The sequence below is a fragment of the Esox lucius genome, chromosome 7 (genome assembly GCF_011004845.1).
Source record: "Esox lucius isolate fEsoLuc1 chromosome 7, fEsoLuc1.pri, whole genome shotgun sequence".
Lineage (NCBI taxonomy): Eukaryota > Metazoa > Chordata > Actinopteri > Esociformes > Esocidae > Esox > Esox lucius.
In genome coordinates, this window is record NC_047575.1 from 30,821,614 (window position 1) to 30,843,337 (window position 21,724).

The window sequence follows — 21,724 nt, forward strand, 5'->3', positions numbered from 1 at the left end:
AGTATATTTGTTACCAAATCTGAGTGTCGAGAGTGTTGTATTGAACCATTGGTTGAGACATTTGCTTTTTAGCAGTAACGTACCAATTGTGTCGTTCCAAGTTGTGCATTGTCAGGTCCATCAATTAGAACTTATGACCAATAAAAGGACTGCAACAGTATTTTGACTACACCTACTGGTAGTCGCCAATATAATAGGTAATCAAAAATGAAAAATCGTCATAGGATTTACGCCCCTTTATTGTACGTGGACCAATCACGTATCGACAAAGGTTCGTTTTCAACGGCCATCGCTGAACGTGGACCTATCACTTGGGACGTATAAGGCGGGATCTGTGGGTTACCGGGGTCAGCGTTATCCTCGCGGAAAAACGACTCGAGTAGATCCAATGAGATCACGCCGCGTTCTGGGCCCTATGGTGTGAGAACAAGCCGGCGTTAGCAAGGAAATAAGAAAAACGTTATTAGTGGGGTTACGAAGGTTTCAGTCAATAGACCAAACGAACAATAACTACGTTACTAACAGTTTTAATAGCTACGTGCTCTTTCATTTTGCGTTAACCAGCCTGCTTCCTAAAACGTTCTACTGCTGGCTGGATCAAGGTAAGGTTCTGCTCTGTGAATCCTGTTATTAACATGTTTGCGTGTTAACTATCTAAAGTGAATTAAGTAGTTGAATTGCTGTCCCATAGTCAAGCAATCTATAGATTGGTTTGTTAATTTAGGTCCACTGAAGTAGCTGTAGCCAAACTCCCAGTTGTTATTTGGTTACACTTCAAATCATTTCACATCATTTTGCTAACCAGTTTGAGATTTTAAAGGTGTACGGTACTGCACTCTACCCAGTTTGCTATGTTTCGAAATATCGTTATTTTTACACATAGCACACTAAAACCGTTTCTAGAACCTAAGAGTCTTTGTGTTTCAATGATGAAGGCATCACCTGTACTGGACGTGCATATGCCACGTTCAAAATCATTTGGAACTCGCAAATCTCCAACTTCCTCCTTTGTACTTTGAAGACAAGGAAAACAACATAAAAATCACCTTAATCCCATTCAGAATTCCACGTTGGAAAATCAGGCAACATTTAAGAGTTCAGTCTCCTCCCTGAAGATGACTGATACAATATCGACTTGCTCCAATTTTTATAGAGTACCAAGTTGTAATTTGTGATGTTCAGCACTAGGCTACTAAGACAAGGTTAGTTCTTGATGTCCAGGTGGGAAAATCTAATCTTCAGAGCTCTGATAAGAGCGATGTCAATACCTAATGACTGTGATCTTCAGGTGGGGAAGTCAGAAATAATGTATCTTTATAAAAAAAAAAATCCTGAGTTCACAATTGCCTGTTGGATAGTTATTACATTTGTAATGTACATCAGTTCTCCTTTATGAGAGGGTTAAACGAGAGGGTCATTAAAAAGGCATGCTGTTGGTGTTATAGTATTATTAACTTGCTGATTGCCTATTCGCCACTTCAAAGAGGCTTTAGCCTTTTTAGTTAGCAGCGTGCAAAAGCTATTCTTCAACTCAAGATGTTGCCATACTTCCTTCCCATCAGCGCTTCAATTGACAATAACAGAACTAATAAACTATTTACATTTGCTCAGGCTTTAAAGCTACTTCACAACTAATGCCTCATGTCAGAACCCACACAAGTTCGTTTGTGGAATCAGGCCCATTAGGTTGATTGTATATTAAAGATCAAAGGGTTGGAGCTGTACAAATCCAGCTGGACAGGCTAGCGCATTGTCCCCACCTTGAGTTTGAAACTCTTGTGTAAGGAACCAGTATAAGGTGCTGAAGAGTAATGGCGGAGAAAATCTAAATGTAAAAGGTCTCCCTACATCTGCATTTGTGTGAAAAGATACAGTAGGTTAGGTGAAAGCAACATGGTGTGCACCTACTGTAGTGGACATAGCTATTTACTTTCAACCTTGCAAACACATGAAGGACAGGAGGCATTTTTGAGTTTGCCTCACTGCGTGCCTTGCTGCTTCATGTGCGTTCGGATGTACTTACTGTATCCTGCCTGAACCACACATTTATTTTCTATTTGCTGATACGTGTTCAAGTAGAAAGTCAACTTTTTTTTTACTGTATAATGGAAGGTTCTTGTTTTTAGAAGAGTCTGTCAATGACTCTTTAAGTCACAGAGATTTAAAACACAGTATAATGTGTGATTCCATATGAAATAGGGACAAAGATACACTGGCATTTGGGGAGGGTTCCAGAAATGTAATCCATAGAATGGTATGCGAGGAAGGATTGTTGACATATAGCCTATTCCACGTATCTAAAAGGATAATTGACAAGCCTTTATCAGAGTTGAAAAGTAGGCCACGGGACATTACAGAGTGTGACATCATGCACTGGTGCAAGCGACTTTGGATGAAAGAAATTCATCACCATCTGGTCCCACACCTGTTCACCTTGGATTTATGCAGTAATTCTAAGTGAAAACAAGTTTGGGGTTCTTAAATGCTTATGTTTTTGAGTTGGTTTGAATGGTCACTAAGATTTGGGCGTATTGAAATGTGATGATGACAATAGGACATTAATATATGCCTTACAATCTTATTATCTTGTTTCTTGCATTCAAAAGCAACATTACAATTTAGTTTTTTTATACTGGCAGTCTATGCAAACTCCTGCCAAATGTAATGAATACATCACCATTGTGGTTTGCAAAGAACATTTAACATTTTCACCTATATTTGGTGTTCAGGTTGTATGATGCAAGAAACAGGAAATTTGCCAATACGTTCTACCCTCCGTTATCTAATTCCATATTCAATCCAAGTCTGCCTTTAAATTCACTACAAACAAGGTTTTAACCTGACCTCTTGCCCTAGGCCTAGGTGACTACATCCTTCCTGCTCCTGTAGGAAGCAGTAACTCATCCATTGTAGACCAATATTTAACCTTTAACTGTACTAATAACTCAATACTTAGCAAAGAATTACAACAAAGAAAATTGTACTCCTATCTGTGCTCTGGTCTGAAAGTAAATATGCATGCTGTTAAGACAGACCGCTTGTAAAACCCTGAATCCTGGTTAGTCAAAACTAGGTTTGGAGAGAAACTACAATGTGGTGGCTCTCAAAGAAAAGGGTTGGGCAGGCTTGATCTGTTATGTAGCGCACTCTGCTAGGGCGAACACTGATGTTGAGTCTTGTGCGTCTGTGCAGGTTTCAGTTTCTTCTCTGTCAGTTCTGGAAGTTGCATGGCCACGCATCCACAACACTTAGAGGGAACATTGGAAGCTAGCAAGCTGGAGATCACATAAGTCATTTTGAAGGAGTGTATTTACTTTTGAACCATGATGTTCTGGCAAGTGCTATAAGCAGGAGGTGTATGCTTTAAGGTGTGTCAAAAATGAAATGTGTTTCCTTCTAAGGACAAATCTATGGATTTAATTTAATGGAAATCATGATTTTCTGTCTCGGTTTTCTATGGAATCAGTCATTTGTAGAACATTTTCTTCATTTGATTGAAAGGGTCTTCAACCATTTAAATCAAATTCTTCAGCACACTCAGCCTGCCATGAATCCAGGGAGCCTGATAGCATTTGGAAAAAACTTTTTGGGTTATGCTTTGTGTGCACAGGTTACCATGAGGAGGAAGCTGACATTATCGGTCCTGTTCTGCCTGGTCCTGGCTCTTTTCCCTTCTCAAACAGGTACTAATGCTCTGCATGGTTCTCCATGCAAGACACCTGCCCACATAGATCACTAGAAGATTTTCTTAACACCAAATGCAAATGTCAACTTATCTCTGAGTGCCTCACCTTTCAGTCCTGCAAGACAATGGGCTTGTCACTTTACTATGTGTTGCATAGACTATTTGGTCCTTTTGACACACATTAATTTAGTCATGCGCCAGTGAAGATCAAATAAGTTGTAACTGATCCAAAGGACTTTAAAGATACTGCTTGTGCCTGTTACCACCACAACCCAGTAGCCAGTGAGAAATGTTTAAAGTTAATTATCTTCAGTATTGTCTATATTGTGAAATGTGTAATCTTCAGCTGTCTTAAAAGAAAACTACCGGTACATTCATCCCCATTCTTTTCTCCTTACAGCCACTGTGGCAGTCATGTCAGTAGACTTGGGCAGTGAGTGGATGAAAGTAGCAATAGTAAAACCTGGCGTGCCAATGGAGATTGCTTTAAACAAGTGAGTATTGCCATTATCAGAATCTCCAACAATGTTATTCAATTTCATGCGTAACTACTAACATTCCTCATTTTGAATTTAGCTAGCTGTTGTTCCTTAACCTGTTGGCAATGTTAGCATGGAAACACCTAAATGGGCCTGTGCCATCTTAACACATGTTTGTGAAAGTTATCAGGGGTCTGATGAGCTGGGAGAGGAAACCAAGGATCAGTTTCTGATGAAGATAAATATTGCCTAGTGGTGTCCAGCATTCTGTCTCTGGTGCACATGCACTTCTGTAGTGTGGGGTTGCATCTGTCCCACTGTGCTTTCAGCGAAAAAACTGTTTTTCCCACTTTCCTGTTCAATTAAGCAGAAAACACATCTTACAAATTCATTCTCGGGGCACAAACACATTTTAATAGTGTCTCTTGTCTTTTGTGTGGCCCAGGGAGTCCAGGAGGAAAACGCCGGTAGCTGTGTGTTTGAAAGAAAATGAGCGTCTTTTTGGAGATAATGCATTAGGAATGGTAAGGGACTGTCAGAGGCCTCTCCGATGACTCATTTTAAATGTCTATCATACAGTCTTGTGTTTTTCCCACTGGTGTCCAGTGTTAGTTAAATCATATCTTCACCTGCATTGATTTACATTTATATTTTTTCCACAGTCTGTGAAGAACCCAAAATTTGTCTATAGGCATCTTCAGAGCCTCCTGGGCAAGAAGCACGACAACCCACAGGTGGCAATCTACCAGAAACGCTTCCCCGAGCACAAACTGGTGAAAGATGAAATCCGGGGCACAGTTCTTTTTAGAAACTCTGAGTAAGTTTCAGTGCCATTTCCTCTCATTGACTCCCTTTCACTTTCTGTTTAGCGGGATGTGATTGAATCCACTGATTTGTTGTTTAAGTACAGTGGAATAGTATTAATAATACTGAGGTCTATGGGCTGTCAGTGCTGCGGGGCAGAATGCTGACCCAACTATTTAATAGTTCTGTTCCTTTGCATACTGCATAAACCAGTCGGTACCACTGCTCTATTACGCCCTATGCTGTAGTTGTGGGTTCTTATTAGGGCTGGGAAATGCCAGGGACCTCATAATACAGCATTATTACAATGTGCGATGTATTGTGATTTGATAATATGGTTTTATTTTCAAACAGATCACACCTGTGAGAGTTTGTAGTTAGAAAGCAGTGCTTGATGACACAGTCAGATGAAATCACATAAATGCAAATAAAAATTGGTTTGCATTTTTAATATACCCATCCTGGCATTTTCCCCATTGCATCATCATTTTTCACATTTCTACCCTATACGTTACCTGCATTCATGAGTCGTTGGGGGAGGACCTCAATAAACGTACTAGTTTACTTCAATATTATAGTTATTCAATCAATATTTGTACATAAAGGCATGTCCACTGGCATTTATTGCAATAATAAATTGTACAGATGCAAGACCATCCCACCTGGTACAAAAATGAAAAATACAAACATTCCATATTCCTCACATCTGTTGTGATTTATATAGGTTTTAGACAGACAGACACTGATGAAAGTTTGCCTGGCCCGATGAGTCCTGTTTTCTTTTACATTCTGTGGGGAAGTGTTGACACTAGGATACAATGTGGGAAGGAGACAAGCCGGAGGAGGGAGTGTAATGTTCTGGGCAATGTTCTGCTGGAAAACCCTGGGCCCAGGAATTCATGTGAATGTCAATTTGACACGTGCCACCTACCTAAACATTGTTGCAGACCAGGTACATCCCTTCATGGTGATTGTATTCCCTGATGGCAGTGGCCTCTTTCAGCAGGATAATGTGCCCTGCCACACTGCACACATTGTTCAGGAATGGTTTGAGGAACATGAGAAAGAGTTCAAGGTGTTGCCCTGGCCTCCAAATTACCCAGATCTCAATCTGATTGAGCATCTGTGGCATGTACTGGACCAACAAGTCTGATCCAGTCACCTTACACGACTTGAAAGATCTGCTGCTAATATCTTGGTGCCAGATACCACAGGACACATTCAGGGGTTTTGAGTCCATATCACAACGGGTTGGTGCTGTTTTGGCGGCACGTGGAGGAGCCGCAGCATATTAGGCATAATGTTTTGCACAGGCGCCCACATGTACGTATAGAGGTTGCAAATGTGGTTAGTTATGGAAATAAGTGCTGAAATTAAATTCTTACCATTTTAGGATGGAGAACAAGCTATGAAAGAGAAATACTGGAGTTTAGGTGCAGGTATAACTCGCACATAAGTAATGTGATATTTTCTCTATATAACTTTATCAAAAAGAGTATCATGGTATGTGAGTGTAAGACTGTTTCCAGTGTCCGTAGTTCTGATGTCCACTTTCTGTTTTCCTGCAGAGAAATGGAGTACTCTCCAGAGGAGCTCCTGGGCATGGTGTTGAACTATTCACGGGCACTGGCTCAGGACTTTGCAGGTTTGTTTTTTCAACAGTAATACAGGGAAACATTTGTTTCATTCAATATTTTACATTGTCCAATTATTTAGAGCATATTTTGAAGGCACTCTGGCTGAATGTTTATTTTTTTTTCTTCGCCAACAGAGCAACCCATCAAAGATGCCGTGATCACCGTCCCAGCGTTTTTCAATCAGGCAGAGCGCAGGGCAGTCCTGCAGGCTGCGCAGATGGCGGGTGTTAAGGTCCTTCAGCTTATTAACGACAACACTGCGGTGGCTCTCAACTACGGTGTCTTCAGAAGGAAAGATATCAACAGCACAGCTCAGGTTCGCAAGCTAGGGCATTTTTAACATTTGTATATTTCGTTAGGTTGCTCTGCAAAGTGGCTTGAGATGGTATGGCTTTCAGCCTGTAATCCAGACGCTGTGTTGTATTCCTGTCGTCTCCCTCTACAGAACATCATGTTCTATGACATGGGTTCAGGGAGCACCACGGCAACCATTGTCACTTACCAGACCGTCAAGACCAAAGAGTCAGGCACCCAGCCACAGCTTCAGATACGAGGAGTGGGGTGAGGCAGTTATCTGTATACACACACACACACACACTAGTATGCAGGATGTTGGGGGAAGCAAAAACCTCGACCTCTGCTGTTTTCAATGTAAAGCGTGTATTTTTACACCACATGTAGGTATTTGTATTGTCATATGCCAGAGCTGTGACAGGCTGAACTTCCCAACCTAATGGATGTTCTCCGCACCTGTCCAGGTTTGACCGCTCTCTAGGGGGTTTTGAGATGGAGCTGCGGCTCCGGGACCATCTGGCCAAGCTCTTCAATGAGCAGAAGAAGACCCCGAAGGACGTGAGGGAGAACCACCGCGCCATGGCCAAGCTCCTTAAAGAGGCCCAGAGACTCAAGACCGTTCTGAGTGCCAACGCTGATTTCATGGCACAGGTGAATGGACTGTGGCTCACCTTTTTAATTTTCCAAACCAGTCTTCTACCACTTCTTTTACCTTAGCTCGTAGTGGCTGATTACTCCTATGTCACCTTGTGTTACGTTGTATGAATGTGTCACTGCCCATGGGAAGTAATTAGACTCTGGTATACCATTGCAATGCGTCTTTCTCGTCACTGCCGGTTTGACTGTCTACCTTGCTGTCCACTGCTCCTCCCTCGCTCTATAGCACGTTAACCTCATTCTCGCTGTATGTTGTTCAGGTTGAAGGGCTCATGGAAGACATAGATTTCAAGGCCAAGGTGACTCGTGTGGAGTTTGAAGACCTGTGTGCTGACCTGTTTGAGAAAGTGCCTGGACCTGTGCATGAGGCCCTCAGCTCAGCAGAGATGTCCCTGGTGAGTCACCACCACTTTTCATTTCTGTCTAATCTTTTTAATTGCATACCCAATGAACAACGTTATTTCTCTATTGGTAGTTTCTCTGTTCATCTCTGTGGGGGAATACAAACAATACTGCAAAGAAAATCATCAACTGACCAAGAAAGACACCGAACAATCAGTATGATGTGAGCGGTGCCCCTTAGCATAAACCTTTCCAACACCTGTCTTCTAACAGGATGAAATTGAGCAGGTGATCCTGGTGGGCGGGGCCACCCGAGTGCCTAAGGTGCAGGAGGTGCTTCTCAAAGCTGTTGGGAAGTAAGTATGTCAACGGTTTAACTTGACACTGTCAATAGCTGGGATTATATATTGCATGAAAAGACAAACAGAAGGGACCTATAAAGCTCCCTATTTTGCATGGTTTTAACTGCAAGGTTTTATTCAAAAGAAACCTGCCTAGATGCAAGAGCCGCTTTGCTGGCTCTTGCAAGGCGGTAACTGAGGTTTAAGGCTAGCTCAATTTCTGGTTGGCTGTGCGGTGTGTAAAAAGGTTTAGCGCAGATGCTTAGGAGGCTGTCCTTCTTAGACTGTTGGGAGTTGCTTTGATGAGAACAAAATAGTTTTTAATGGAATCATACATTTTTTTTATTTTTATTTAAATGATATTAAGTTTTCTGATAAATGAATATGCTGGTTCGCCCTGCATGTGTTGTTTCCTATGTGTGAATAAAACCAGAAGATAAAGTGACGTATGGATGAATATTTGTTATTAGAATGGGTTTAATTATTTTGTAGATGCACTAAATTGCTCCTGGTGCCCTGAATTATTCCAGAAGCATTTAAAATGAACTTTTAGCAGCTTTGTTTAAATTTTTATTGTTCTTTTGGATTTGTTTGTTTTTGGAAGTGTTATTTCTTCTACAGAAAGGCAAGCCATTTATGTTTTCTCCAAATCTGTCCACGAATGTAGTTTAATCGCCCTGGTGTAAGCACTTTGACATCTGCTGATTGAGTAAAATTGTTTTGGCTCCTTTCCATTTGATCCATTGAAATTGCTTTAAATTGAAGTGTTATATGACCTGTGGCGGTATTGGTGTTTAGAGAGGAGCTGGGGAAGAATATCAACGCAGACGAGGCAGGAGCCATGGGTGCTGTGTACCAGGCCGCTGCCCTCAGCAAGGCCTTCAAAGTCAAACCCTTCCTGGTCAGAGAGGCTGCCGTTTTCCCCATCCAGGTAACACACCCCATTCTTAAATTTTACTACTGCAATTTCTACTAAGCAAAAACAGTTGTTTAAAGATGGTCATATCATTAGTCATTGTGTAATCATGTTTGGTCTTTTAGGACCTAATATAGGTATATAATAACCGTTTGTGGTAGTGCCACCAAACTGAACATTGTATGGTTAATAGTTTTGGGTGTGGCATACAGCTAGATCTTTCTCTTAATCTCCAGGTGGAGTTCACCAGGGAGACTGAGGAGGAAGATGGTTCCAAGAGCCTGAAGCACAACAAGCGTGTCCTGTTCCAGAGAATGGCTCCTTACCCACAGCGCAAAGTCATCACTTTCAACCGCTACACTGATGACTTTGCCTTCTACATTAACTACGGAGACCTCAGCTTCTTGAGCGAAGATGACCTCAGGTGAGGCCCTTGCCAGTGGAGATTTAAGGCCAGAATCCTGGGCACTGATTAAAGTGGAATAGCAATTCATTAACAATATTTGAGTTCATCAATCACTTGAAGTAGTTGCTGGACTCCTCCATTGTCGACTTATGGGCTTACTGCTTCTGTGGAGATGTTAAAGGTCAACCGACAACAGCCACAGACTGTTATCACATAACATGTAAATGGAATGCACCACAATCGATTGGTTCTGACAAAACGCTTGAGTGGAGGGAGAGCAATGCACTGCATAGCTGGATCCGGCTCTTAATCTTTTTCCAGGAAAACAGCACAGAGACTTATAGGAATCTGTGTGAGCCACCACAAAACATTTGACATTTTGGCAATTAAATATACGCTCTTATGCAGAACAACTTACATTTAGTGGGTTTGTTTTAATCTGTCACAGACTTTTAGTGGGTTTGTTTTAATCCCAGGGCATATCTGGGATGGAACAATCGACTAAACTAGAGATTCAAATGAGATGAAGTCCGGTTCAAGTCTTCAGCATTCAGTGGTCAGTGGGAGCAAAAACCAGTCCATGCGTATTATTGTTATAGTGTATCTTGTCCTTCTGAGAAGTTTTATTTTATTTATTAATACATTTTTGAAACCCAGACACTGGACAGAGGAAGATTGGGGGGTGGAGGCTAGCAGTACCGTATATACCTCAAGTATTCATACACTAAAGTGTTTTATTTTAAATGTCTATTTCCATCTTACTTCCTTTGCTCGGCCAGTGTGTTTGGCTCTTTCAACCTGACTACAGTGCAGCTGTCTGGGGTGGGCAGCAGTTTCCAGAAGCACATTGATGCTGAGTCCAAGGGCATCAAGGCCCACTTCAACATGGATGAGAGTGGCGTGCTGCTCTTGGACCGGGTCAGTACCACGTCATTAGAATGCAAATGATGTGATGTCTGTGGTACCCTGCACCCCTCTTATCATTGTGGTCCTTTCTGGAAATGCAATAAAAACTTTAGTGTTTTTGCTTAAGGCAGTGTTGAGTCCATAAACAAGGTTATATAGAACTGAACATTTTAAACAATGGTTGCTTTCCTCAGGTGGAGTCTGTCTTTGAGACCATTGTGGAAGAAAAGGAAGAGGAGTCGACTCTGACAAGTATGTTTCTTGCTTTCGTACGTCCCTAGACCAGTGGCCGCATTGTCAATGTAAATGTGACCGTTCCTCCACTCTTTATCAGCAACAAATCCGTTTTGTGGAAACCACTTTGGGTGGGGGGGAATATCTGAATGAACCTCCAGCCTTGAGGATCCACGACTCTGTCCAGGACAATGACCTGTTTCTATCCCCAGTACTCCGCTAGTTAATAAAACTGCTGATTTGTCATTGGCTCTTAACTCTTGCTTTACCAGAATTGGGAAATACAATTTCCAGCCTGTTTGGAGGCGGATCCTCAGAGCCCAGCACAAACGTAACAGAACCAGTTCAGGTAACCCTCTCCCTCCCTCATAATGAAACTTGGTCGTGTGGTGGTTTGGATTTAACATTGAACTAGAACTGCAGTGTCATTCACTTTATAATTCCTCTCAACAGGAGTTCATGGCTAACTCTGTCTTGACCCGGTTGGTTTTGTTTTCAGGATGAGGAGGAAGTCCATCCGGAGGCTGGGAAGGAACAGGAGGAGCAGGGCCAGAAGGAAGAGGCTGCAAACCAGGAAGAGAAGCTGGAACCTCAGGAGACTCCGCCACAGGAGGAGGAGGCGGCCCCAACCCAGGAGAAGACTGAAGGAGAACCAGTAGACACCAAGGCTGACCCTCAGGTAGGAGCTAGGTTCAGGTGGCTTCTGCATCAAATCTGGGATGCATCTGGACTTAGCTGTTGTGGAATGTTTATCTGTAACTATGTTACGAAGAACTAACAAAGTGACCAATTGCATTTTTTAAGATGCTGTACCCAGTAGTCGAGTTTGTCTAAATTAACTGCCATTCTGTGACTTCGGCTAAAACGGCTTTTTTGCCATAACATTGTTTTGGATTAGAGTACTTGGACACTTCCATATTGTGATGCTAAATCTGATAATTGTAAAAATGTCATGTTATAATGACCACACACACATCACGAATGTATTCTTCTCTGGTTTACGTAGAGATGGGTAACGACTGTGTTAATGAAGCTGTCTTGAATAAACCATGGTTCCATTTAACATTGAACATGTACATGGTTCTGCATAGGATGAAAAGGAGGAATCCAAATCTGGAAAAGCAGAGGATGAGAAAAGAACAGATGAGGCAGAAAAGACTGAGGCAGAGAAGGAGGTAGAGAAGAAAGCCAAGCCTCAGAAGAAAAGTAAGATCTCAGAGGATGTCGCAGTGGAGCTCCAAGTAAACGACATCCTTAACCCTAGCTTGGAAGCTATCACGTCCTCAAAAAAGAAGTATGTTGCTCTTTCTTTCTTTGAGACATTTTAGGAGGGTGCATGTTTGGGGAAAGTGTATCTTTCAGTCGACATAAGACCTTTCCAGACGGTTGAGTCTCTTGGTGTTGTAGCAAAGTTGTTTGTTTGATGCATTAACCCAGTTTGTATCCAAGCAACCTCTTTAATGTGTAGTAATTGTGTTTTTGTCCAAATCCTGTCAGGCTCCAAGACCTAACTGACAGAGACCTGGAAAAGCATGAGAGAGAGAAGACCCTGAACAGTCTTGAGGCATTCATTTTTGAGACCCAGGTTAGAACAGCACCTTTAAAGTAAAACACCAGTTTGCTGTGATTTCACTTACCCTGTCTCTCTCGTTCTGTTCTGAGTTGGTAAACAAACCAAATGGATGCTTATTGCCACCTGTTATGTCTGAACAGGCATAAATGCAAGGTTGGCAATTTAATGTACCAGGAAAAATAAAAAAGAGAACAAGCTGGAAACACCAATAGTAAGCGATGGATTAAGCAGTCAGAACTCATGTTACAAGACTGTTCCCTTAAATACTGAGACTACATGACTTCACAGAACTGATTATACATACATACTAAGTATGTTTTTCATACAAGCTTTTGTTTTGTCATACTTGGAAAATTGCAGTTGGTCCAGAAGAAAGCATATTTATCCATTTCACTGTCTCAGGAAGAGACTGGACAGGATTAGGTAGTAAATTAAATGAAAATGATCACAAAGGATGACACACAATGTAAATATTTCCATTTTAGTCATTCAACAGGAGCTCTTATCCAGAGTGACTTACAGTAGTGAATGCATACGTTTTTATAACCACAACCATAGCATTGCATGTGCCTTGCTCAACCAACCACGTTTCACAGGATTAAAAATAAATATTAGAAGATCATAGTCTGATTAGCTTCCTTGATGGTTCCCTAATATTTCCAAACCATTGCCTTTCAAACCTTACTACTTTAAATGAAATTACAAATCACTCTAAAAGTATTTAACAGATTCCAATGAAGAACATTTGCATTGGTTTTAAAATGGGAACAAAATATACAATTTATATTTATAATTTCCTAATGGCAATGTGACAGAACTCCTGGCCCACACAAATCAATGTGGCTTTTGGAGAGAAGCTCAAAAGATTCACTTCTACACAATGCACATTAGAGGAAGTCCTACCACAGCAACAACTTTGTCTACTCGCTCATGTACACACATTGCTACAGCCTCCCTGGGGTCTGTCTTGTGCGTATAGCTTATTTCTCCCAATCCCCCCCCCCCCCCCATTCTCTCCCTCCCATAGGACAAGATGTACCAGGAGGAGTACCAGGCTGTGGTGTCTGAGGAGGAGAAGGAGGAAATCACAGCCAAGTTGAGTGAGGCATCAGCCTGGCTGGACGAAGAGGGCTATTCCGCGACCACCAAGGAGCTGCGAGAGAAGCTTCAGGAGCTCAGGAAATTGTGCAAGGCTGTTTTTTTTCGCGTGGAGGAGCGGAAGAAGTGGCCTGACCGCCTGGTCGCCCTAGATAACATGCTCAACCAGTCCAGCTTCTTCCTCAGGTGGGTCCCAGAAGCCCCAGTACAGCATTTCAGATTAGCTTTACTTCCCCCAGTCCTACTCTTAACTTGTAGAAGGGGAAATGTTGAACTGACTGCACCTTTGGTCCGCTCACATGAAACAAGACTCGATGATCACGCCTCGTAGGCAACAACTTGGGGACCTTGTCGCTGATCTAAAAAAACGTTTGCGCCCGCTAAATCTGAGCCAAAACTGTGTGGCATATGCAAAGGTCATGGGTCATCGGGATCTCCTCGCCATCTCTCTATCACCACATCCAGCTGCGTCTGGTTCTCTGTCCGGGGACTGTCCCGGATCAACCCTGTTATGTGTCCGGCAGATGTGAATGACATCTACAATGCATCCTTTTGACATGGCTTTTTTGTCTGTTTTTGTAAAGGGGCGCCAGAAGCATACCTGAGGACGACCAAATCTTCACGGATGTTGAGCTGAAGACGTTGGAAAAAGTCATCAATGAGACCACTGTATGTACTGATGTTTCATAAATTCCTATTTGTTTTAGTCATCGACACATTCATCATGGATATTATTTGATGGATCACCACCTCAGGAATTCTAAGTTACTCATATTTTAGATTAAGTGGTGCAAAACAAACTGTTTCACCTTACCTCGTTTCACTTTTGTTGTCCTTTATTTCTCATCACTGTGGTCTAATGAAAAATGGCAACCTTTAAAATGTATGTGTCTGTTACCCTCATCTCCTCAGACGTGGAAGAACGACACGGTGGCTGAGCAGGAGAAGCGGTCTCCCACCGAGCGGCCTGTCCTGCTGTCCAAAGACATTGAAGCCAAGTTGTCTCTGCTGGACCGTGAGGTCAACTACCTGCTGAACAAGGCCAAGTTTGCCAAGCCTAAGGCAAAGCCCAAGAACAACAGCACCACCACCCCCCCAAAGAGCAGCAGCAAGGCCAACAGCAGCCAAACAGAGGACAAAGTCATACCACCTGAAGAGACCAAAGACCAAGGTGAGTCGGAGAATTCCCACACCTTTTGTTGTTGTGCTTTGTGTTCAGTGCATGCCCTTTAATCTTGTTCAGTAGGGCACATTATAGACAGTAGTCTAAAGTTTTGTCAGCGCAAGCTTTTCACTTATCCTGTAATAAGGTCCTTTTTATAAGGGGCCAATATGTGACAGGTTTGTAGTCAACCTTCAGAAAGACGCTTGACTCATTGTTTGGATGTTTCACTCCGTGACTTTGTGCAAATGGGCGTTTTTGGAGACATTACAGTCCTAGTTTCCCCTTTTCATTGGTGGCCTTTGTTTTTGTTTGACAGAAGGCGCTGAGGAGATCCGGCCAGGAGAGGAACATAACACAGACTCGTCCAGCCAATCACAGCCTAAAGATGAAACAGTGACTATAGGTACGTCATAGCAACAATGTCTGACAGAGCAGCTAGTGTTTTGCTAGAGTGAATATGGAAGTGTGTATCTGACTAACATGTGTAGTCAGTAATTAAACTCTTCCAGAAATGAAATGCTTGCTTCCTTTGTCCTTGTTTCCTTAGGCAGGGTGTATCTTTGAGTCAGTTAGAGTAAGAGGGGCCTTCAGTCCCCTCAACAAATGTGCTTTTAGGGAGGTGAGAACTGAGGGAAACCAAGGTTGAATATCATTTTAATTTCCCTGATTTCTCAAGTCCTCCACTTGCCACGGACTCAAACCGTTGGATAACTTGAGAGGCAACACTTGGTGTTTTCGGAGACCTATTTACATTGGACTTGTGTAATACCTTATAAAAGAATGTAATCACGTTCCCAGTCTCATTTTCATTGGTGGCCTTTTTTATTTGACAGAAGGCAATGACGAGGTGCGTCCAGGAGAAGAACCTCCCATTAAAGAGCCCGCTGGACAGAATACTGACTCGTCCAGTCCATCACAGCTTGAAGATGAAACAGCAACTACAGGTATGTTTTTCATAGCAACTACCCTTTTGTGTGTTAATGACTGATTTTGTATTTATTTTGGTTTCATAATATTGTTAAGTTGTGCTTATAATACTCTTGAGTGTTGCTTGTAATATTCTATTCCGCTTTTCTTTCTTTATTTCCAGAATCAACAGAGAAAAACCAGTCAGAAAACCATATAGGGGATGAATTATAACAGCTGGAACTGAAGAGATCTTGTTGTATTTATTGACATTGTTTAAATGTTCAAGTTTCCTTGTTTTTTGTTTTGGTTTAGTTTTTCCACCATTTTATGTTGAAAACCGAAAGACATTGGATCAAGTGAGACCTTGAACTGTCATGACCTCTTCCCTTTCTGTTCTTCACCCCGCCACTGTTCATTTCTCCCACGCTCACTGACACGCTGGTGAAGCATGACTTCAAAAGTCTTGAATAACCAGTCAATGAACTGAATCTAAGATCTCGAGTTTGAGTTCTACAATCCTGCCCTAAAGGTTTAGTTTTCCACACCATATTTGACAACTGTAATAATTGCCCTGCATAGAACAGAACAAGTACTTGATGTTTTGTTTTGTAAGGACCAATAATAATATTACATTTCCTCCACTGAAACACTGTCTAAAAATGCAGCTTTCGTCACATTCTGTGATTAAAAAGGGCGGTTTCTGAGTTGTCTTCTCAAGCATGGTTACCCTCAAACCTGTTTTTTTTTTTGGGGGGGGGGGGGGTTTCCAGGGCAAATTTTGTTTATGCACTTAGGTGTGCTTGCGTGTGTGCGTGTGTGTGTATGCCTGTGTGCATCTAGTTGGGATGGATGCTCCCCATGGCAAGTGGAACAGTATGTTTTAGTTAAATATCGAATTCCTTGCTTACTAAACTAAGTCCTGCCTGTTGCCTGTGTCATCCCATGCTATTGCTTCTGGATGGGCTTGAAACTCATGTTATCAAATTCATTCAAATGTGGTCATGCTGGATAGATGTATTGATAGATGGCTATAACATTTGTGCATTAATTTGCTTACATCTGTAGTAATTTGTACCAACAGTCTTGCAAACTTGTTAGCTTGCTTCAGCATGCCTGCTTGATTAGAGTAATAGCAGGGTGGTAATACATGTTTGTTTATTTTTTGGTCCATTTTGATCTGTTTATATGGTCAGCAGAAGCTAATCAGTTATAGCATCTCAACAGTATTTGAAATGTTTTGAATTCCAGAGTCCACAACTTTTAAAGTCTGTTATTTTGTCCTTGTGCAAGACCGTTAAAACAAACCACTCCTGTCAATTGCTATGGGTAAGAGTGTCTGCTAAATGATTGAAATCTAGATAGGTTCTTTACTGAATGTTGCCGGTACTTTGGAAGCCCATTCATAGTTTACTCAACCAGGCAGCATAGTGTAAGTCTTGTTAACACACTGAAAATGCAAAAACAGTGAGGTCTGTACAGTACTCCACAAAGGATTTCATCATCTACATATAACCCTCTTTTGACAATCACTGTTAAGTGTCAGTGATCCTAATGTGTTGCTTGTCAGAACCCTCAACATAGTCTCATGATAATTGTTACGAAAAACAACTTAATTGGTATAAGGGGGAAACAATTTATTGAATCACATTTACCGTTTGATAATCATACTTCATTGCAGTCTCCCATCAGTGTTCAATAGTTCAGTAAACAATTTTTAGGCTTGCCATGACTGGAGTTCAAATGTTTATGGAATGAAATGGCACAGACTATCATATCCCATTGCATAATACTTTTGTACACTGTGCCTTTCAGAATGTGTGAATGGGTGCTGGTATGAATTTGAGGTCCGTTGCACTGCCTGAAGACTAATTAGATAATGTTCTCCCTACTCTGCTAGAGTTTTAAAAAGCTTCAGAGTGTTTTGAGCTGTTTTCTGCATCCCCATGGGAGGTCTATGGGGGGGAAATGAAATAAACAAATGGGAGATGCCAATAATGTTTTGTTTGAACACTCAAGTGTTGTTCTTTGAAAAGACAAATGTATTTTGACATGGAGGATAGAGGAATCTATAGTCTCTTCTGAAACTAAGTTTGAATTCAAAGGTACAATTGTAACTCTGGGCTAGGGTCCATGCTGTAAATGGAATCCTTGTTGAAAGTATTGACTTCTCATGCTTCCGTTTCAATTCTGGAATGTTCTAAAATGTAGTAAAAGACAACAGGAGGAAAAAAACTAATACAATTTAGAAAACAATTTGTATATGTTTGTATTATAAGTGTAATTACACCAATATTTGTAAAGACTTGGAAATTGAAAGGTAAAATACATAGTTATAGCAAAATATTAAATGATTATTTTATGGCCAACATAAAGGAGTGATTAAAGCCCTAAGACACCAATAAATATGTAGTTATTTTATTGTGACAAACAGCCATTAAGTTTAACACCAGACTTTTGTAATATCTTAATGGAAATAAACAATTTAATTTAACATAAATTAGGTTACACAGATATTGATATTCAAGTCCTTTTATCTCAATGTGACCATCAGACTTTCAAAAATCATTCTGTCCCAACAACTAAAGAGAAATCCTAACCCATCTCCTGTATGCTTGATTTAACTTGTTGGATGAAAACAATATGGTCAAGTTGCTACTGCACTGGCCCACCTTATCAACTCCAGGATTCAGGAGCTGGAGAGTACTGCTGGTTTTCTTCCTGGTGATAACAATAAATTACCAGGTAGACTGGATAACTAACAGTAGTCCACGTCGCCAGCCTCAGAGTTGAGGACCTTTGCCTAACAAACCTTTCTTTTGTAGAGTAGAACGTTCAGTTTTCAGTGGGCCCATTGGTCTGGCACAATGATCCGGTACGCACTGAAGGCTGCTATGGAGATACAGAGTGCAGCAATGACCCCTGCTGCTACAACTACCCACTTCACAGATGTATGATTTCCACTTGGCTGCTCGCCAACTGCCAAGAGAATGACACATGTAAAAGAAAGTATGTCACAAACACTGCTTTCAGGCAACATTTTAGCAATTAAATATCCTTTGAAATTCAAATAAATACTTAATGTAATCTATGTGTAATAAGGTACGTGAATCACATGTATCAACACATATCAGATATCCAACATCGCTGACAAAATAAAATGGAAGTTGTATTCATAATATGAAAACCCCAGCCCTCAAAGAAGGTATTACTGGTATATGGATGTGAAGTAAATATGAACTGTAAATTGTTTCTGTGTTGTCAGTATCATGCTGATGTGCCACTGAATGCTAAAGTAATTGATGGTCAATGGTCATGGCTCACCACTGTGAAGTTGAATGTGAATTTGGCCAGAGCTGACTGTGGCTGTATTGGTCACAGACGTGTCCTGAACCTCCCGCTTTTTCCTTATGCTCCTGATGTTGTCTGTGCAGTTCTGGGAAGAAAAGTTACATAAATGTAAATTTTATGAAAGGTTATGTAACACATGTTCCGGGATGCCTTCATGGTACCCCAAGACTCAACGTTTTACATTGCATGATCCGATGTCGGTATTTAATCTACTGCCCAGAGACATCATTGGATCATGCAATCTACTGCCCAGAGATATCATTGGATCATGCAATCAACTACCCAACCACAACACTGGGTCATGCAATCAACTACCAAACCACAACACTGGCTCATGCAATCTACTGCCTGGTCATAAAGTACATGACACAGCATTCAACCATTCGTTAGCTGATTGCAGCACAACTGCTTTGGGAATGGAATGAAATGTGTCTAGTGGCTTCAACGTCTGCAAAGGAACATCAACTGACCTGGCGTAAGGAAATGCAGACGGTTCTCTCACAGAGTCTGCTAACACAGTGCAGGTAGAAAGTTGACAGTGTTGTGTTACTATCCTGGACAAAACGGAAGACCTCAAACGAGAAACGAGCTTCCTTCTGTTGCCCGTTCACCCCCATCACCGTCTGGCTGCCTCGGTTACACCTGAGAGAAGTACCGCACCATGTTATCTCTACCAAAACTGGATAATTAATAACTTAATAAGTAATCAATAACTAGAATAGACTATAGTACAGCCAGGTCCCAAATTATTGATATACAACTTGAACAGTGCTGCTTGAAATTCAACACTACTGTTGTTTGCTCCTTGGGGTTTAAGGCCGGGTGTCTCTGTAAAGCACTTTGTGACAACTGCTGTTGTAAAAAGTGCTTTATAAATACATTTTGATTGATTTGATTGATTGTGTGAACCCTTTGTGCAATCAAAGATCTTTTTAGTGTTCACCATTAAATCTGTATTAAATCAAAACCAATGTTTTTGTTATGTGATATTACAGATTTATAGTTATAGATTCCATATGGTGGGTTGGAGCGAATTTAGCGTGTAGTAGAAAAACTAAATTACAAAACAGGAAGTTTGTATGCAGGTGCAAAAATAAGTGAACCCCAAGTTGCACTGGTTAAATCAAGTAGGTAAGTACAATCAGTATGGTTAATAATTGGGTCAATCAAAAGTGAACCAATCAAAGGAGGGATCTTTAGGAGGAGTTTGGGCAATCTGATTAATAGATAATGTTACACATACTGGCAAAAGCAAAACACACTATAAACACATTGGAATTGTCTTCCAACAAGACAACAATGCAAAGCAATCAAGCAAATCTACAAAAGCATTGCTCAGGAGAAAGAAGACCTGTTTTGGATTGGCCAAGTTATAGTCCTGAGCTTAATCCAATCAAGATGCTGTGGCAGAACCTGAAGAAGGGCAATACATGCCAGACCCCCCTCAAACCTCACTCAATTGGTTGAGTTCGGCAAGGACTGGGCAAAAATTCCTGAAAAAACATCAGAGACTGACTTTGTTATCGCTGCTAATTGAAGTGCCGCAAGCTATTGAATGAAGAAGTTGAGATCTGAGTTTTTGTTCAATATACTAGTTTTGTAAAATAAATGAAAATACATCATATGTTTTTGTTTGTGTTTGTTATTTGGAGAGGAATATTAGAACATCCTCCATACATCATCTTTCCAAATCCTGACTATCAAACTAATGGCTTCCAGTGAGGTTAAAGTCCAGAGACCAAGATGGCCATTAAGATACTTTTGGCCTAATAGTGTATGTGGACACCGGGCCATCACACCTATATAAGCTGGTTGGACATCCCATTCCAACACCATGGGCAATAATATGGAGTAGCCGCCACTCTTCTGGGCAGGCTTCCACAAGATGATGGAGTGTCTCTGTGAAAACACTGGCCAACAGAAAATAATTATTGGAATGTTTCCTTAACTTCATTAGTCAAATCTTACTAATTTTGGGGTGAGAAAAATGAATATGACAAAGAAAAATCTTTATTAGTTCTAGTTTCTATGATATACAATAGGTGGAAATGTTTTATTTTAGCGTATTAAGAGAAAACAATCCATTTTAATTACATATGCCAACATAATTGAAAGTGCATTTCAAATTTCTATAATGTCAGTTATATTCTAAGAGTTCTACATTGATGGATGAATACCTGGCAGGTGGTTCGGTGTGAAGAGAATCATGTGGTGGCTTCATGAGATCGTTTTCTTTTGGCTTGCCTCTTGCAAGTAAATTCCGGAGCATTCCTACACATAGACCAGCAGTAATCCGCAAGCATAGCTTCATTCCAATGGCCCTGATATCTTTGTTCCATTACAGAAATATCCTGATGGAATCTTTCTCCGTGTTCATCACTGACAGCTCCACAACTAGGAGGGAAAAAGTCTAGGTGGGAGTGGAGAAAATGGATTTTAAGGGACATATTGCATCCTAGTTGATGGTATTTTTCCAGAAGTACTGTCACCAACTGAGTGTAGTTATCATCTCTTTTGTTGCCTAAGAATCCATGTATAACTCCCTTTAAGGCTTCCCAAGCTTCCTTTTCATTCCCCTCCAAAACTGGGTCAAATGCAGGAATTTGTCGAATTTGTGGCCCAACAAAAATATCTTCCTTAACCTTTGCATCACTCAATCTAGGAAATTTGTCTTTTAAGTACTTAAAGGCCTGTCCTTCCTGGTTCATACCTTTGACTACATTTTTCATCAGACCAAGCTTTATATGAAGGGGTGGAAGAAGAACATCTTTTGGGTCCACGAGAGGCTCAGCAATGACTTTTTTCTCGCTAGAGTCAAGATTTCCTGCAGGCCACTCAGCTTGAATGTAATGTGCTTTCCTATCCCTACTGTCCCACATACATAAAAAGCAACAGTACTTAGTGTACCCTAGTTGCATTCCTAAGAGTAC

General features: G+C 41.1%; 2 protein-coding genes across 8 annotated transcripts; one reads left to right on the forward strand and one right to left on the reverse strand.

Annotated features, from left to right (window-relative positions):
- The first annotated feature begins 361 nt into the window (after window positions 1–361).
- Window positions 362–17,699, forward strand: hyou1 (hypoxia up-regulated 1). 5 transcript variants are annotated; one of them, XM_020048539.3, is made up of 25 exons: window positions 362–602; window positions 3,611–3,683; window positions 4,086–4,179; window positions 4,610–4,688; window positions 4,827–4,981; window positions 6,537–6,613; window positions 6,740–6,921; window positions 7,051–7,166; window positions 7,364–7,550; window positions 7,817–7,951; window positions 8,172–8,254; window positions 9,038–9,170; window positions 9,368–9,579; window positions 10,341–10,479; window positions 10,662–10,719; window positions 10,974–11,050; window positions 11,201–11,380; window positions 11,793–11,995; window positions 12,199–12,286; window positions 13,302–13,558; window positions 13,957–14,041; window positions 14,285–14,543; window positions 14,857–14,940; window positions 15,371–15,481; window positions 15,628–17,699. In XM_020048539.3, the coding sequence occupies exons 2-25, from the start codon at window positions 3,617–3,619 to the stop codon at window positions 15,675–15,677; spliced, it is 3,111 nt and encodes a 1,036-aa protein (XP_019904098.2). In that variant the 5' UTR covers window positions 362–602; window positions 3,611–3,616; the 3' UTR covers window positions 15,678–17,699. The 5 variants fall into 5 exon arrangements, with proteins under 5 accessions (XP_019904098.2, XP_019904097.2, XP_019904095.2 ...); XM_020048538.3 differs by having other exon boundaries at window positions 363–602; window positions 14,854–14,940; window positions 15,374–15,481; XM_020048536.3 differs by having other exon boundaries at window positions 364–602; window positions 14,854–14,940.
- A 30-nt stretch (window positions 17,700–17,729) lies between these two features.
- si:ch73-261i21.5 (zona pellucida like domain containing 1) lies at window positions 17,730–19,886 on the reverse strand. Of its 3 annotated transcripts, none has more exons than XM_010865189.4 (4): window positions 19,738–19,886; window positions 19,265–19,436; window positions 18,768–18,879; window positions 17,730–18,422 (listed from the first exon to the last, which is right to left on the reverse strand). In XM_010865189.4, exons 2-4 carry the CDS (start codon window positions 19,409–19,411, stop codon window positions 18,286–18,288), a joined length of 396 nt encoding a protein of 131 aa, XP_010863491.1. In that variant the 5' UTR covers window positions 19,412–19,436; window positions 19,738–19,886; the 3' UTR covers window positions 17,730–18,285. The 3 variants fall into 3 exon arrangements, with proteins under 3 accessions (XP_010863491.1, XP_034149271.1, XP_034149270.1); XM_034293380.1 differs by lacking the exon at window positions 19,738–19,886 and having other exon boundaries at window positions 17,730–18,164; window positions 18,256–18,422; window positions 19,265–19,571; XM_034293379.1 differs by lacking the exon at window positions 19,738–19,886 and having other exon boundaries at window positions 19,265–19,571.
- Window positions 19,887–21,724: the final 1,838 nt, after the last annotated feature.